At 41.5% G+C, this 14,386-nt stretch overlaps 1 protein-coding gene across 1 annotated transcript in view; it reads left to right on the top strand.

Moving 5' to 3' along the window:
- The window catches only part of LOC144506907 (papilin-like), a 206,819-nt gene that overhangs the window by 145,811 nt on the left and 46,622 nt on the right, over positions 1–14,386 (top strand). The window contains exons 9-10 of the mRNA XM_078233261.1: positions 10,742–10,868; positions 12,757–12,883. Coding sequence (XP_078089387.1) covers positions 10,742–10,868; positions 12,757–12,883 — 254 coding nt within the window. The remainder of the gene's footprint in view (positions 1–10,741; positions 10,869–12,756; positions 12,884–14,386) is intronic.

The following is a 14,386-nucleotide window of genomic DNA, read 5'->3' as shown; positions in this document are numbered from 1 at the left end:
GTTTAATATCAGTTTGTTTGGGTTTAATCTCAGTTGTTTGGGTTTAATCTCAGTTGTTTGGGTTTAATCTCAGTTGTTTGGATTTAATCTCAGTTTGTTTTGGTTTAATTTCAGTTGTTTGGATTTAATCTCAGTTGTTTGGGTTTAATCTCAGTTTGTTTGGTTTTAATTTCAGTTGTTTGGGTTTAATCTCAGTTTGTTTTGTTTTAATTTCAGTTGTTTGGGTTTAATCTCAGTTTGTTTGGGTTTAATCTCAGTTGTTTGTGTTTAATTTCAGTTTGTTTGGGTTTAATCTCAGTTTGTTTCGATTTAATCTCAGTTGTTTGGGTTTAATTTCAGTTGTTTGGGTTTAATCTCAGTTGTTTGGATTTAATCTCAGTTATTTGGATTTAATCTCAGTTGTTTGAGTTTAATATCAGTTTGTTTGGGTTTAATCTTAGTTGTTTGAGTTTAATATCAGTTTATTTGGATTTAATCGCAGTTGTTTGAGTTTAATATCAGTTTGTTTGGGTTTAATCTCAGTTGTTTGAGTTTCATATCAGTTGTTTGGGTTTAATCTCAGTTGTTTGGATTTAGTCTCAGTTATTTGGGTTTAATCTCAGTTGTTTGGGTTTAATCTCAGTTGTTTGGGTTTAATCTCAGTTGTTTGGGTTTAATCTCAGTTGTTTGGGTTTAATCTCAGTTGTTTGGGTTTAATTTCAGTTGTTTGGGTTTAATCTCAGTTTGTTTGGGTTTAATCTCAGTTTGTTTCGATTTAATCTCAGTTGTTTGGGTTTAATTTCAGTTGTTTGGGTTTAATCTCAGTTGTTTGGATTTAATCTCAGTTATTTGGGTTTAATCTCAGTTGTTTGAGTTTAATATCAGTTTGTTTGGGTTTAATCTCAGTTGTTTGGATTTAATCTCAGTTATTTGGGTTTAATCTCAGTTGTTTGGGTTTAATCTCAGTTGTTTGGGTTTAATCTCAGTTGTTTGGGTTTAATCTCAGTTGTTTGGGTTTAATTTCAGTTGTTTGGGTTTAATCTCAGTTGTTTGGATTTAATCTCAGTTGTTTCGGTTTAATGTCAGTTGTTTGGGTTTAATCTCAGTTGTTTGGGTTTAATTTCAGTTGTTTGGGTTTAATCTCAGTTATTTGGGTTTAATCTCAGTTGTTTGGGTTTAATCTCAGTTGTTTGGATTTAATCTCAGTTATTTGGGTTTAATCTCAGTTGTTTGAGTTTAATCTCAGTTGTTTGGGTTTAATCTCAGTTGTTTGGGTTTAATCTCAGTTTGTTTGGGTTTAATCTCAGTTGTTTGAGTTTAATATCAGTTTGTTTGGGTTTAATCTCAGTTGTTTGGGTTTAATCTCAGTTTGTTTGGGTTTAATCTCAGTTGTTTGGGTTTAATCTCAGTTTGTTTGGGTTCAATCTCAGTTGTTTGGGTTTAATCTCAGTTGTTTGGGTTTAATCTCAGTTGTTTGGGTTTAATCTCAGTTGTTTGGATTTAATCTCAGTTGTTTGGGTTTAATCTCAGTTGTTTGGGTTTAATCTCAGTTTGTTTGGGTTTAATCTCAGTTGTTTGAGTTTAATATCAGTTTGTTTGGGTTTAATCTCAGTTGTTTGGGTTTAATCTCAGTTGTTTGGGTTTAATCTCAGTTGTTTGGATTTAATCTCAGTTTGTTTTGGTTTAATTTCAGTTGTTTGGATTTAATCTCAGTTGTTTGGGTTTAATCTCAGTTTGTTTTGTTTTAATTTCAGTTGTTTGGGTTTAATCTCAGTTTGTTTTGTTTTAATTTCAGTTGTTTGGGTTTAATCTCAGTTTGTTTGGGTTTAATCTCAGTTGTTTGTGTTTAATCTCTGTTTGTTTGGGTTTAATCTCAGTTTGTTTCGATTTAATCTCAGTTGTTTGGGTTTAATTTCAGTTGTTTGGGTTTAATCTCAGTTGTTTGGATTTAATCTCAGTTATTTGGATTTAATCTCAGTTGTTTGAGTTTAATATCAGTTTGTTTGGGTTTAATCTTAGTTGTTTGAGTTTAATATCAGTTTATTTGGATTTAATCTCAGTTGTTTGAGTTTAATATCAGTTTGTTTGGGTTTAATCTCAGTTGTTTGAGTTTCATATCAGTTTGTTTGGGTTTAATCTCAGTTGTTTGGATTTAATCTCAGTTATTTGGGTTTAATCTCAGTTGTTTGGGTTTAATCTCAGTTGTTTGGGTTTAATCTCAGTTGTTTGGGTTTAATCTCAGTTGTTTGGGTTTAATTTCAGTTGTTTGGGTTTAATCTCAGTTATTTGGGTTTAATCTCAGTTGTTTGGGTTTAATCTCAGTTGTTTGAGTTTAATATCAGTTTGTTTGGGTTTAATCTCAGTTGTTTGGATTTAATCTCAGTTATTTGGGTTTAATCTCAGTTGTTTGGGTTTAATCTCAGTTGTTTGGGTTTAATCTCAGTTGTTTGGGTTTAATCTCAGTTGTTTGGGTTTAATTTCAGTTGTTTGGGTTTAATCTCAGTTGTTTGGATTTAATCTCAGTTGTTTCGGTTTAATTTCAGTTGTTTGGGTTTAATCTCAGTTGTTTGGGTTTAATTTCAGTTGTTTGGGTTTAATCTCAGTTATTTGGGTTTAATCTCAGTTGTTTGGGTTTAATCTCAGTTGTTTGGATTTAATCTCAGTTATTTGGGTTTAATCTCAGTTGTTTGAGTTTAATATCAGTTTGTTTGGGTTTAATCTCAGTTGTTTGAGTTTTATATCAGTTTGTTTGGATTTAATCTCAGTTGTTTGAGTTTAATATCAGTTTTTTTGGGTTTAATCTCAGTTGTTTGAGTTTAATATCAGTTTGTTTGGGTTTAATCTCAGTTGTTTCGATTTAGTCTCAGTTATTTGGGTTTAATCTCAGTTGTTTGGGTTTAATCTCAGTTGTTTGGGTTTAATCTCAGTTGTTTGGATTTAATCTCAGTTATTTGGGTTTAATCTCAGTTGTTTGGGTTTGATCTCAGTTATTTGGGTTTAATCTCAGTTTGTTGCCTATCCAATAGCTTCTTAAATGTTCCTAAAGTTTCTGACTCCACTATCCCTGCAGGCAGTCCATTCCACACCCCAACCACTCTCTGAGTAAAAAACCTACCTCGGACATCCTTCCTATATCTCCCACCATGAACCCTATAGTTATGCCCCCTAGTTACCGCTCCATTCACCCGAGGAAATAGTCTTTGAACGTTCACTCTATCTATCCCCCTCATCATCTTATAAACCTCTATCAAGTCTCCTCTCAACCTCCTCCGCTCCAAAGGGAAAAGCCCAAGTTCCCTCAACCATTCCTCATAAGACCTACCCTCCAAACCAGGCAGCATCCTGGTAAATCTCCTTTGCACTCTTTCCAGTGTCTCCACATCCTTCTTATAGTGAGGTGACCAGAACTGCACACAATATTCCAAATGTGGTCTCACCAAGTTGCAGCATAACCCCACGGCTCTTAAACTCAAACCCCCTGTTAATGAACGTCATCACACTATAGGCCTTCTTCACGGCTCTATCCACTTGAGTGGCAACCTTCAGAGATCTATGGATATGAACCCCAAGATCTCTCTCTTCCTCCACATTCTTCAAAACCCTACCTTTGACCCTGTAATCCACATTTAAATTTGTCCTACCAAAATGAATCACCTCGCATTTGTCAGGGTTAAACTCCATTTGCCATTTTTCAGCCCAGCTCTGCATCCTATCTATATCTCTTTGCAGCCTACAACAGCCCTCCACCTCATCCACTACTCCACCAATCTTGGTGTCATCAGCAAATTTACTGATCCACCCTTCAACCCCCTCCTCCAAGTCATTTATAAAAATGACAAATAGCAGAGGACCAAGCTGAGTGTGACAGTTGGTGTCTCAGTGAGGGAGTGTTGCTCGGGCTGCAGTGGAGAGTGACAGTTGGGGAAGTGTGGGGAAGTTTTTTTGTTTTCTTTTTTTCTTGCTGGTAATGGCTTCAGGGATGGCAGTTCAGGCAGTATGCTGCATCTCCTGTGGGATGTATGTGGTGAGGAAATCCAGTAGTGTTTCAGGAGATTTTAGTTGTAAGAAGTGCATTAGATTGCAGCTTCTGGAGGAGCGTGTAAAGGAGCTGGAGGGGGAGGTAGAGGAACTCCGCATAATTCGGGAGGCGGAGGTGGAAGTTGATAGGAGTTATAGAGAAATAGTAACTCCTAGAAATGAGGCTTGGGTCAATGCCAGGAGGAGGGGTAAGAAGCAATCGGGAAGACAATCCCCTGGGGCGGTTCCCCTCCATAATAGGTTTTCGGTGCTGGAGGCTACAGTTGAGGAGGAATCAACTGAGCATAGAGAGCAGATCTCTGGGGGTGAGCCGAGTGAGAAAGCTCAGGTGGTTAGGGGCTGTAAAAGACTGGGCCTTGTGATTGGGGACTCCACAATTAAGGAGACAGATAGGAGGGTCGGAACTAAAGGTAGGGACTCAGGGTTGGTGTGTTGCCTACCAGGGGCTGGGGTCCGGGATGTGTCTGACAGGGTATTCAGGACTCTTAGGGGGGAGGGAGATAAACCACAAGTTATTGTACATGTGGGGACACACGACATAGGGAGGATAGGGGAAGGGGATATTAGGCAGGGATTTATGGAGTTGGGGTGGAAACTAAAGGCCAAGACTGACAGAGTGGTTATCTCTGGACTCTTGCCTGTACCACGGGATAGTTTAGAGAGGAATAGGGAGAGGGAAGGTTTGAATTCATGGCTGAGGGGATGGTGCAGGAGGGAGGGGTTCAGGTACTTAAGCAATTGGGGCTCGTACTGGGGAAGGTGTGACCTCTATGAGAAGGATGGTCTACACCTTAATCAGAAGGGGACCAATATCCTGGGGGGTAAATTTGCTAAGGCCATGCAGGGAGGTTTAAACTGATTCGGGGGGGGGGAGGGATCCTGAGTAGTGGGGCTGAAAGTGAGGGATGCATGGATGGGGACTGCAATGCACGGCATTGCAGAGGTGGGGTGGAGCAGGGTTTGAAATGTGTATACTTCAATGCCAGGAGTATTCGCAATAAAGTGGGTGAACTTGCAGCGTGGATCAGTACCTGGGACTTCGATGTTGTGGCTATTTCAGAGACATGGATAGAGCAGGGGCAGGAATGGATGCTGCAGGTCCCGGGGTTCAAATGTTTTAGTCGAAGTAGGGAAGGAGGTAGAAGAGGGGGAGGGGTAGCATTATTGGTCAGAGATTGTATCACAGTGTCAGAGAGGAGGTTTGATGAGGACTTATCTGTTGAGGTAGTATGGGCGGAGATTAGAAATAGGAGAGGAGAGGTCACCCTGTTGGGAGTCTTTTATAGACCTCCTAAAAGTTCTAGAGAGGTTGAGGAAAGGATTGCGGAGTCAATCCTGCTTAGGAGTGAAAGTAATAGGGCAATTGTTATGGGGGATTTTAACTTGACTAATATTGACTGGAATTGTTATAGCTCTAGCTCGTTAGAGGGGTCAGTTTTTGTTCAAAGCGTGCAGGAAGGTTTTTTGACTCAGTATGTAGACAGGCCAACTAGAGGTGAGGCTATATTGGATCTGGTGCTGGGAAATGAGCCAGACCAGGTGCTAGACTTGGAAGTTGGTGTGCATTTTGGTGATAGTGACCACAATTCGGTTACGTTCACCTTAGTGATGGAAAGGGATAGGCATGAACCTCGGGCCAATGGTTTTAGCTGGGGGAAGGGTAATTATGAGGCTATTAGGAGAGAATTAGGAAACATAGGTTGGACTAGGAGATTACAGGGACTGGGAACGTCCGACATGTGGAGTTTTTTCAAGGAGCAGCTACTGCGAGTCTGTGATAGGTATGTCCCTGTCAGGCAAGGAGGAATTGGTAGGGCTAGGGAACCGTGGTGCACCAAAAAAAGTTTCTTTGTTGGTTAAAAAGAAAAAGGAGGCTTATGTTCGGATGAGACGTGAGCACTCGGGTAGTGCACTAGAAAGCTTTAGATTGGCTAAGAGGGAGTTGAAGAGCGAGCTTAGAAGGGCTAAAAGGGGACATGAGAAGACTTTGGCGGATAGGGTTAAAGAGAATCCTAAGGCGTTCTATAGGTATGTCAAGAACAGAAGGTTGGTTAGGGCAAGTTTAGGGCCAGTTATAGATGGCAGAGGGAAGTTATGTGTGGAACCGGAGGAGATTGGTGAAGCATTGAACCAATATTTCTCTTCGGTGTTCACGCAAGGGGACATGAATATAGCTGAGGAGGACACTGGGTTGCAAGGGAGTAGAATAGACAGTATTACAGTTGATAAGGAGGATGTGCAGGATATTCTGGAGGGTCTGAAAATAAATAAATCCCCTGGTCCGGATGGGATTTATCCAAGGATTCTCTGGGAGGCAAGAGAAGTGATTGCAGAGCCTCTGGCTCTGATCTTCAGGTCGTCGTTGGCCTCTGGTATAGTACCAGAAGATTGGAGGTTAGCGAATGTTGTCCCATTGTTTAAGAAGGGGAACAGAGACTTCCCCGGGAATTATAGACCGGTGAGTCTCACTTCTGTTGTCGGCAAGATGTTGGAAAAAATTATAAGGGATAGGATTTATAGTTATTTGGAGAGTAATGAATTGATAGGTGATAGTCAGCATGGTTTTGTGGCAGGTAGGTCGTGCCTTACTAACCTTATTGAGTTTTTTGAGAAAGTGACCAAGGAGGTGGATGGGGGCAAGGCAGTGGACGTGGTATATATGGATTTTAGTAAGGCGTTTGATAAGGTTCACCATGGTAGGCTTCTGCAGAAAATGCAGATGTATGGGATTGGGGGTGATCTAGGAAATTGGATCAGGAATTGGCTAGCGGATAGGAAACAGAGGGTGGTGGTTGATAGTAAATATTCATCATGGAGTGCGGTTACAAGTGGTGTACCTCAGGGATCTGTTTTGGGGCCACTGCTGTTTGTAATATTTATTAATGATCTGGATGAGGGTATAGTTGGGTGGATTAGCAAATTTGCTGATGACACCAAAGTCGGTGGTGTGGTAGACAGTGAGGAAGGGTGTCGTAGTTTGCAGGAAGACTTAGAGAGGTTGCAAAGTTGGGCCGAGAGGTGGCGGATGGAGTTTAATGCGGAGAAGTGTGAGGTAATTCACTTTGGTAGGAATAACAGATGTGTTGAGTATAGGGCTAACGGGAGGACTTTGAATAGTGTGGAGGAGCAGAGGGATCTAGGTGTATGTGTGCATAGATCCCTGAAAGTTGGGAATCAAGTAGATAAGGTTGTTAAGAAGGCTTATGGTGTCTTGGCGTTTATTGGTAGGGGGATTGAATTTAGGAGTCGTAGCGTTATGTTGCAACTGTACACAACTCTGGTGCGGCCGCACTTGGAGTACTGTGTGCAGTTCTGGTCCCCACATTACAGGAAGGATGTGGAGGCTTTGGAGAGGGTGCAGAGGAGGTTTACCAGGATGTTGCCTGGTATGGAGGGGAGATCCTATGAGGAGAGGCTGAGGGATTTGGGATTGTTTTCGCTGGAAAGGCGGCGGCTAAGAGGGGATCTTATTGAAACATATAAGATGATTAGAGGTTTAGATAGGGTGGATAGTGATAGCCTTTTTCCTCTGATGGAGAAATCCAGCACGAGGGGGCATGGCTTTAAATTGAGGGGGGGTAGTTATAGAACCGATGTCAGGGGTAGGTTCTTTACCCAGAGGGTGGTGAGGGATTGGAATGCCCTGCCAGCATCAGTAGTAAATGCGCCTAGTTTGGGGGCGTTTAAGAGATCCGTAGATAGGTTCATGGACGAAAAGAAATTGGTTTAGGTTGGAGGGTCACAGTTTTTTTTTTTAACTGGTCGGTGCAACATCGTGGGCCGAAGGGCCTGTTCTGCGCTGTAATGTTCTAAGTCGTTCTAAGTCTAAGCTCTGATCCCTGTGGCACTCCGCTGGTAACCGGTTTCCAGTCCGAAAATTTTCCATCCACCACCACCCTCTGTCTTCTGTTAGATAGCCAGTTACCTATCCAATCGGCCAAACTTCCCTCTATTCCACACATCCTTACTTTCTTCATAAGCCGACCATGGGGGACTTTATCAAACGCCTTACTAAAATCCATGTATATGACATCAACTGCACTACCTTCATCTACATACTTAGTTACCTCCTCAAAAAATTCTATCAAATTTGTGAGGCAAGACTTGCCCTTCACAAATCCGTGCTGACTATCCCGGATTAAGCTGCATCTTTCTAAATGGTCGTAAATCCTATCCCTGAGGACCTTTTCCATCAATTTACCGACCACTGAAGTAAGACTAACCGGCCTATAATTACCAGGGTCATTTCTATTCCCTTTCTTAAACAGAGGAACCACATTCGCCATTCTCCAGTCCTCTGGCACCATCCCCGTTGTTGTTTGGGTTTAATCTCAGTTTGTTTGGATTTAATCTCAGTTCGAGTTTAATCTCAGTTTTTTAGATGTAATCTCAATCGTTTGGATTTAATCTCATTTGTTTGGATTTAATCTCAGTTGTTTGGGCTTAATCTCAGTTTGTTTGGGTTTAATCTCAGTTGTTTGGGCTTAATCTCAGTTTGTTTGGGTTTAATCTCAGTTTGGGTTTAATCTCATTTGTTTGGCTTTAATCTCAGTTGTTTGGGCTTAATCTCAGTTTGTTTGGGTTTAATCTCAGTTGTTTGGATTTAATCTCAGTTGTTGGGTTTATCCTCTCTGCCCCGTTTATCCCCTCTATCCGGTTATATTCTCTGTCCGGTTTATCCCCCTCTGTCCGGTTTAACCTCTCACTCTGGCATATCCTAGCTGTCCGGTTTATCCTCTCTGTCCGCTTTATCTCCCTCTCTCAAGTTCATCCTCTCTGTCTGGTTTATCCACCTCTGTAGGTTTATCCTCTCTGTCCAGTTTATCCCCCTTTGTCTGGTTCATCCTCTCTGTCCAGTTCATCCTCTCTGTCCGGTTTATTCTCCTCTGTCCGGTTTATCCTCTCTGTCCGGTTTATTCTCTCTGTCCAGTTTATTCCCCTCTGTCCGGTTTATCCTCTCTGTGTGGTTTATCCTTGCTGTCCGGTTTATCCCTCGCTGTCTGATTTATCCCCCTTTGTCCAGTAAATTTGCTGATGACACCAAGATTGGTGGAGTAGTGGATGAGGTGGAGGGCTGTTGTAGGCTGCAAAGAGACATAGATAGGATGCAAAGCTGGGCTGAAAAATGGCAAATGGAGTTTAATCCTGATAAATGTGAGGTGATTCATTTTGGTAGGACAAATTTAAATGTGGATTACAGGGTCAAAGGTAGGGTTCTGAAGACTGTGGAGGAACAGAGAGATCTTGGGGTTCATATCCACAGATCTCTAAAGGTTGCCACTCAAGTGGATAGAGCTGTGAAGAAGGCCTATAGTGTGTTAGCTTTTATTAACAGGGGGTTGGAGTTTAAGAGCCGTGGGGTTATGCTGCAACTGTACAGGACCTTGGTGAGACCACATTTGGAATATTGTGTGCAGTTCTGGTCACCTCACTATAAGAAGGATGTGGAAGCGCTGGAAAGAGTGCAGAGGAGATTTACCAGGATGCTGCCTGGTTTGGAGGGTAGGTCTTATGAGGAAAGGTTGAGGGAGCTAGGGCTGTTCTCTCTGGAGCGGAGGAGGCTGAGGGGAGACTTAATAGAGGTTTATAAAATGATGAAGGGGATAGATAGAGTGAACGTTCAAAGACTATTTCCTCGGGTGGATGGAGCTATTACAAGGGGTCATAACTATAGGGTTCGTGGTGGGAGATACAGGAAGGATATCAGAGGTAGGTTCTTTACGCAGAGAGTGGTTAGGGTGTGGAATGGACTGCCTGCAGTGATAGTGGAGTCAGACACTTTAGGAACATTTAAGCGGTTATTGGATAGGCACATGGAGCACACCAGGATGATAGGGAGTGGGATAGCTTGATCTTGGTTTCAGATAAAGCTCGGCACAACATTGTGGGCCGAAGAGCCTGTTCTGTGCTGTACTGTTCTATGTTCTACGTTCTTATCCCCCTCTGTCCGGTTCATCCCCCTCTGTCCGGGTTATCCTCTCTATCCAGTTTATTTCCTCTCTGTCCCGTTTATCCCCCTCTGTGCGGTTTATCCTCCTTGTGCACTTTATCCACTTCTATCCAGTTTTTCTCCTTTATCCACTTTATCCCTCTCTGACCGGGTTATCCTCTCTATCCAGTTTATCCCTCTCTGTCCCGTTTATCCCCCTCTGTCCGGTTTATCTTCTCTGTCCAGTTTATCCCCCTCTGTCCCGTTTATCCCCCTCTGTCCCGTTTATCCCCCTCTGTCCCGTTTATCCCCCTCTGTCCGGTTTACCTTCTCTGCCCGCTTTATCCCCCTGGAATAGATATATATTATATTATATTTTGGAAGAATGAGAGGAGATCTGATTTAAAGGTATAAAATTCTTACAGGGCTGGACAGACTAGATGCAGGGTGGATGCTTTTCCTGGTTGAGAATCTAGAAACAGAGGGCACAGGCTCAGGATGTGGGATGGATCATTTGGACTAAGATGAAGAACAATTTATTTACTCAAAGGGCAGTGAACCTATGGAACCCTCGACCACAGAAGACTGTGGAGGCCAAGTTACTGAAAGTATTCAAGAAAGAGATAGATTTTTTTTCGATTATAATGGCATGAAGGGTTATGAGGAGAAGCGGGAATATGGCATTGAGATAGAAGACCAGCCATGATCATATTGAATGGTGGAGCAGGCTAAAAGGGCCGAATGGCTCCTAGTTTTTATGTTTCTATATATAAAATGAAATGTTATGTGTTTCAGATCATTAGCCAGGAGCCTAATCAAGGAATAGATTACGAATATCATCAATCACGATACCGCAGACAGCCACAAGGTTACTTTTGGAGTGTTGGGTCTTGGAGTTTGTGCAGCAAAGAGTGTGGGGGTGGTGAGTGACTCCAACTTTAAAAATGTCTTCTTCAATCTTAAATTTGGAAATAGAACAACAACAATTACACCCTGAATGTGCTAAAACACAGGAATGTTATCGAACAAAAATATCACTGAGCCAAATCAGGAGAGATGAGGACAGATCACCAATCACTTGGTCAAAGTGGAAGATCCAGACAGGGAAATTCAAATTTACTGGAAGAGCTCCCCCTGTTGGAGGTGCCGTTTTTCAGATGCGACTGAACCGAGGCTCCTGCTTACTGCTTACTTGGGTGGCACTATTTCATAGAAGAAAAGGGGAGATCTCCCTAGTGTCCTGGTCAATATGTATCCCTCACTTAACATCGCAAAAACACATGGTCACATTGCCTTTTGTGTGAGTTTATGAATTGGCTGCCGTGGCTCCTACTATAACATGTTTTTTATTATGGACCAGGGATATGGACCAAGGCAGACTGAAGGGATTAGTTTAATTTGGCGTCATATTCAACACAAGATTGTGGGCTGAGGAGCCTGTTCCTGTCCTGTACTGTTCTATGTTCTATAACGGTGACTACACTTCAAAAGTACTAAATTGGTTGTAAAACACTTTAGGATGTCCCAAGGTCATGAAAGGCGCTGTAGAAATGCAAGTCTTTCTTTCTCGCCTTCCTTCCATTGATGCTACCAGGATTTTTAATATCATAGAATCCCTACCATACAAAAGGAGGCTATTTGGCCCATCGAGTCTGGACCAACCACAATCCCAACCAGGCCCTATTCCCGTATTTAGCATGGTCAAACAACCTAACCCACACATATTTGGACTGTGGGAAGAAACCAGAGCACTCGGAGGAAACCCACGCAGACACCGGGAGAATGTGCAAACTCCACACAGACAGTGACCTGAGGCCAGAATTGAACCCGGGTCCCTGGCACTGTGAGGCAGCAGTGCTAACCACTGTGCCATCGTGCCGCCCCTTGAAAAGCAGCTAAGGCCTCCATTGAACATCTAATAGAAAATTATGCAGAAACTAAGTACGACCAAACGGCAACAAAACCTGCAACACTCAGTCCTGTCCACGCACTAAACGGCGATGCCCTACTGCGTTGAAATCTATCAGTCCAGGATTAAGTATTTGGGTCTTGAGGTAGGCCTTGAACCCACAGTCTTTAGGCTCGGAGCAGCAGGGATATGCTGTGTCTGCAGCAGTGGTCCAGTCTCTCCAGGTATGTGGGCAGGCCAGAAGCAGTGTGAAAGGGCATATTCCACGGGGGCACTGCACTCTGTCTCATCACTACGTCTCATCAAATGGAACAAGCACAATCTTAAAGCAAAGTTTCCAGGCACAAGTCTGCTTCTAGTTATTCTTGTGAGTTGAAGTGATTTTTTTCAATGGTTCATCCCAACTGAAGATATCTCTGACTCGCAACATTCAGTTTGGTTCTCAGAGCTTGCCAATGCCAGGCAGTTACAATGAGAACAAAAGGAATTTCCTCATGTGTGTTGTTTATTTTTCTTTGGGCAAACATTTAGTGAGAATGGGCGTCTATTTTGCTGAAACAAGTAATTTCGTATGTCTGACTTTTCCTTCCTTGATCTTGCAATAAAGAAAACAAATAGCCTTAGTGACAGTGGACCAAAGTTTATATAAATACTGGTTCTTTTGGTTTCTGCTTCTGAAAGAACTAAGAACCAGTGTTAACACCAAATTCTACAAGTAGAAGATTAGTTTGTATCTTTTAAAAATATTTATCCACTTCAATAAATTTATTCAGCACAAATCAGTGATTGTGGAATAAAGGAACTTTGATGAGTCTCTTTGTGATGCCATGCAGGGTTTTAGTTCATGTCTTCGGCTCCCACCATCTTTCCTGAACTGTTTCTGTTTTTTATTATTCTGCAGGTTATCAGTCTCGGCTTGTGTTCTGTACCATCGACAATGAGGCCTATCCCGATTATTTATGCAGAAACCAAGTACGACCAAACAGCAACAAAACTTGCAACACTCAGTCCTGCCCACGCACTAAACGGTGAGGGAGCACCAGACTGGGCTGAAATAATACAATAATCCAAATATACAGGCATCATCCATTGCACAGTAGCTAATAACACCCCCAAACCTCCCTGGTGATTTAACACTCCCAATCCTTCTGGTGGTAATATCATTCCCAGTGGTTCCGCTGATTATAACGCCCCCAATATATCTCTGAGTAATAAAACTTCCAATGTTTCCGGGGGTAATAACATTCCCAATATTACCCGTGAATACTGGGAGGGTTATCACCCTCAGAACCACCAGAAATATTATTACCTGGAAAGTAATTGGAATGTTGGAAATGTGATTATTCCCAGAAATATTGGGAGTGTTATTACCCTGAAAATATTGGGAGTGTTATTACCCTGAAAATATTGGAAGTGTTATTACCCCCTGTTATATTTTCTATTTTGACATAAATGTGAGGAAAGAATGCCTCACCTCAGGAGTAACTCCACTGACAAACTAGGGATGTTTTTTTTTAATCAAAACAAGCTTTATTCGTAACACAGTTTAAATATAACTTAACAAAATTAAACTTTCATTTTTAATCATTGAAAAAATTTTAAACATGGAAAGAAATAAATCTTAACTTCTAACTTATCACTATCTTAGTTCCAATTAAACAATATTCCTCTTATAGACTTAGACCCACTTTAAATATAGTTAGCAAAACACAGATATACTTGCTCTGGTTTGGGTAATAGCTTTGGAGATTTCAGAAAGAAAGAGAGGGAGGGAGCCTCTTCTTTTTAACAGCTCCAGTCACCAACCACTCTTTTTGAAAAAAATGAAAATGAAACTGTTTTTCCTGCTACCAACCGAGTTCCTCCCATTAACCTGCTATCTCATGACTCTGTCCCTATATACCTAACTCACCTTCCATTACTTGAATCAAAAAAACACCCTAATAAACCATCTGCTCACTTATATGGCTAAAATGAGCAATTATCCTGCTTTCTAACATTAGCTGCATTTCTTCCAGAAAAACCAACGACTTGAAGAAAAACACTGAATCTTAACATTGAATATATTAATAGCACAGTATCATCACACCCTTGAAATATTGGAAGTGTTATTACCCGAGAAATATTGGTAGTGTTAGTACCCTCAGAAATATTGGGAGTGTAATTACCCTGGAAATATTTGGAATCTTCTTACCCCCATAAATGTTGGAGGTGTTATTACCTGAGAAATATTGGGAGTGTTAGTAAGTTCAGAAATCTTTGGAATGTTATTGTCACCAGAAGTATTGGGAATGCTATTACTCCAAAAATATTGGGAGTATTATTACCTCTGGAAATATTGGGAGTGTTATTGCCCTAAAATATTGGTTGTGTTATTACCTGTTGGACTTTAACCTGGTGTTGTTAAACTTCTTACTGTGTTATTACCACCAGAAATATTTTGAATGTCATTACCCCAAAAATGTTGGGAATATTATTACCCCAGATTAATATTGGAAATGTTATTAAACCCAGAAGTATTGGTAATTTTA

Source organism: Mustelus asterias, chromosome 18 (genome assembly GCF_964213995.1).
Source record: "Mustelus asterias chromosome 18, sMusAst1.hap1.1, whole genome shotgun sequence".
Classification (NCBI taxonomy): Eukaryota; Metazoa; Chordata; class Chondrichthyes; order Carcharhiniformes; family Triakidae; genus Mustelus; species Mustelus asterias.
Note: the sequence above shows the minus strand (reverse complement) of the source record. Positions and strands in the feature narration are given on the sequence as shown.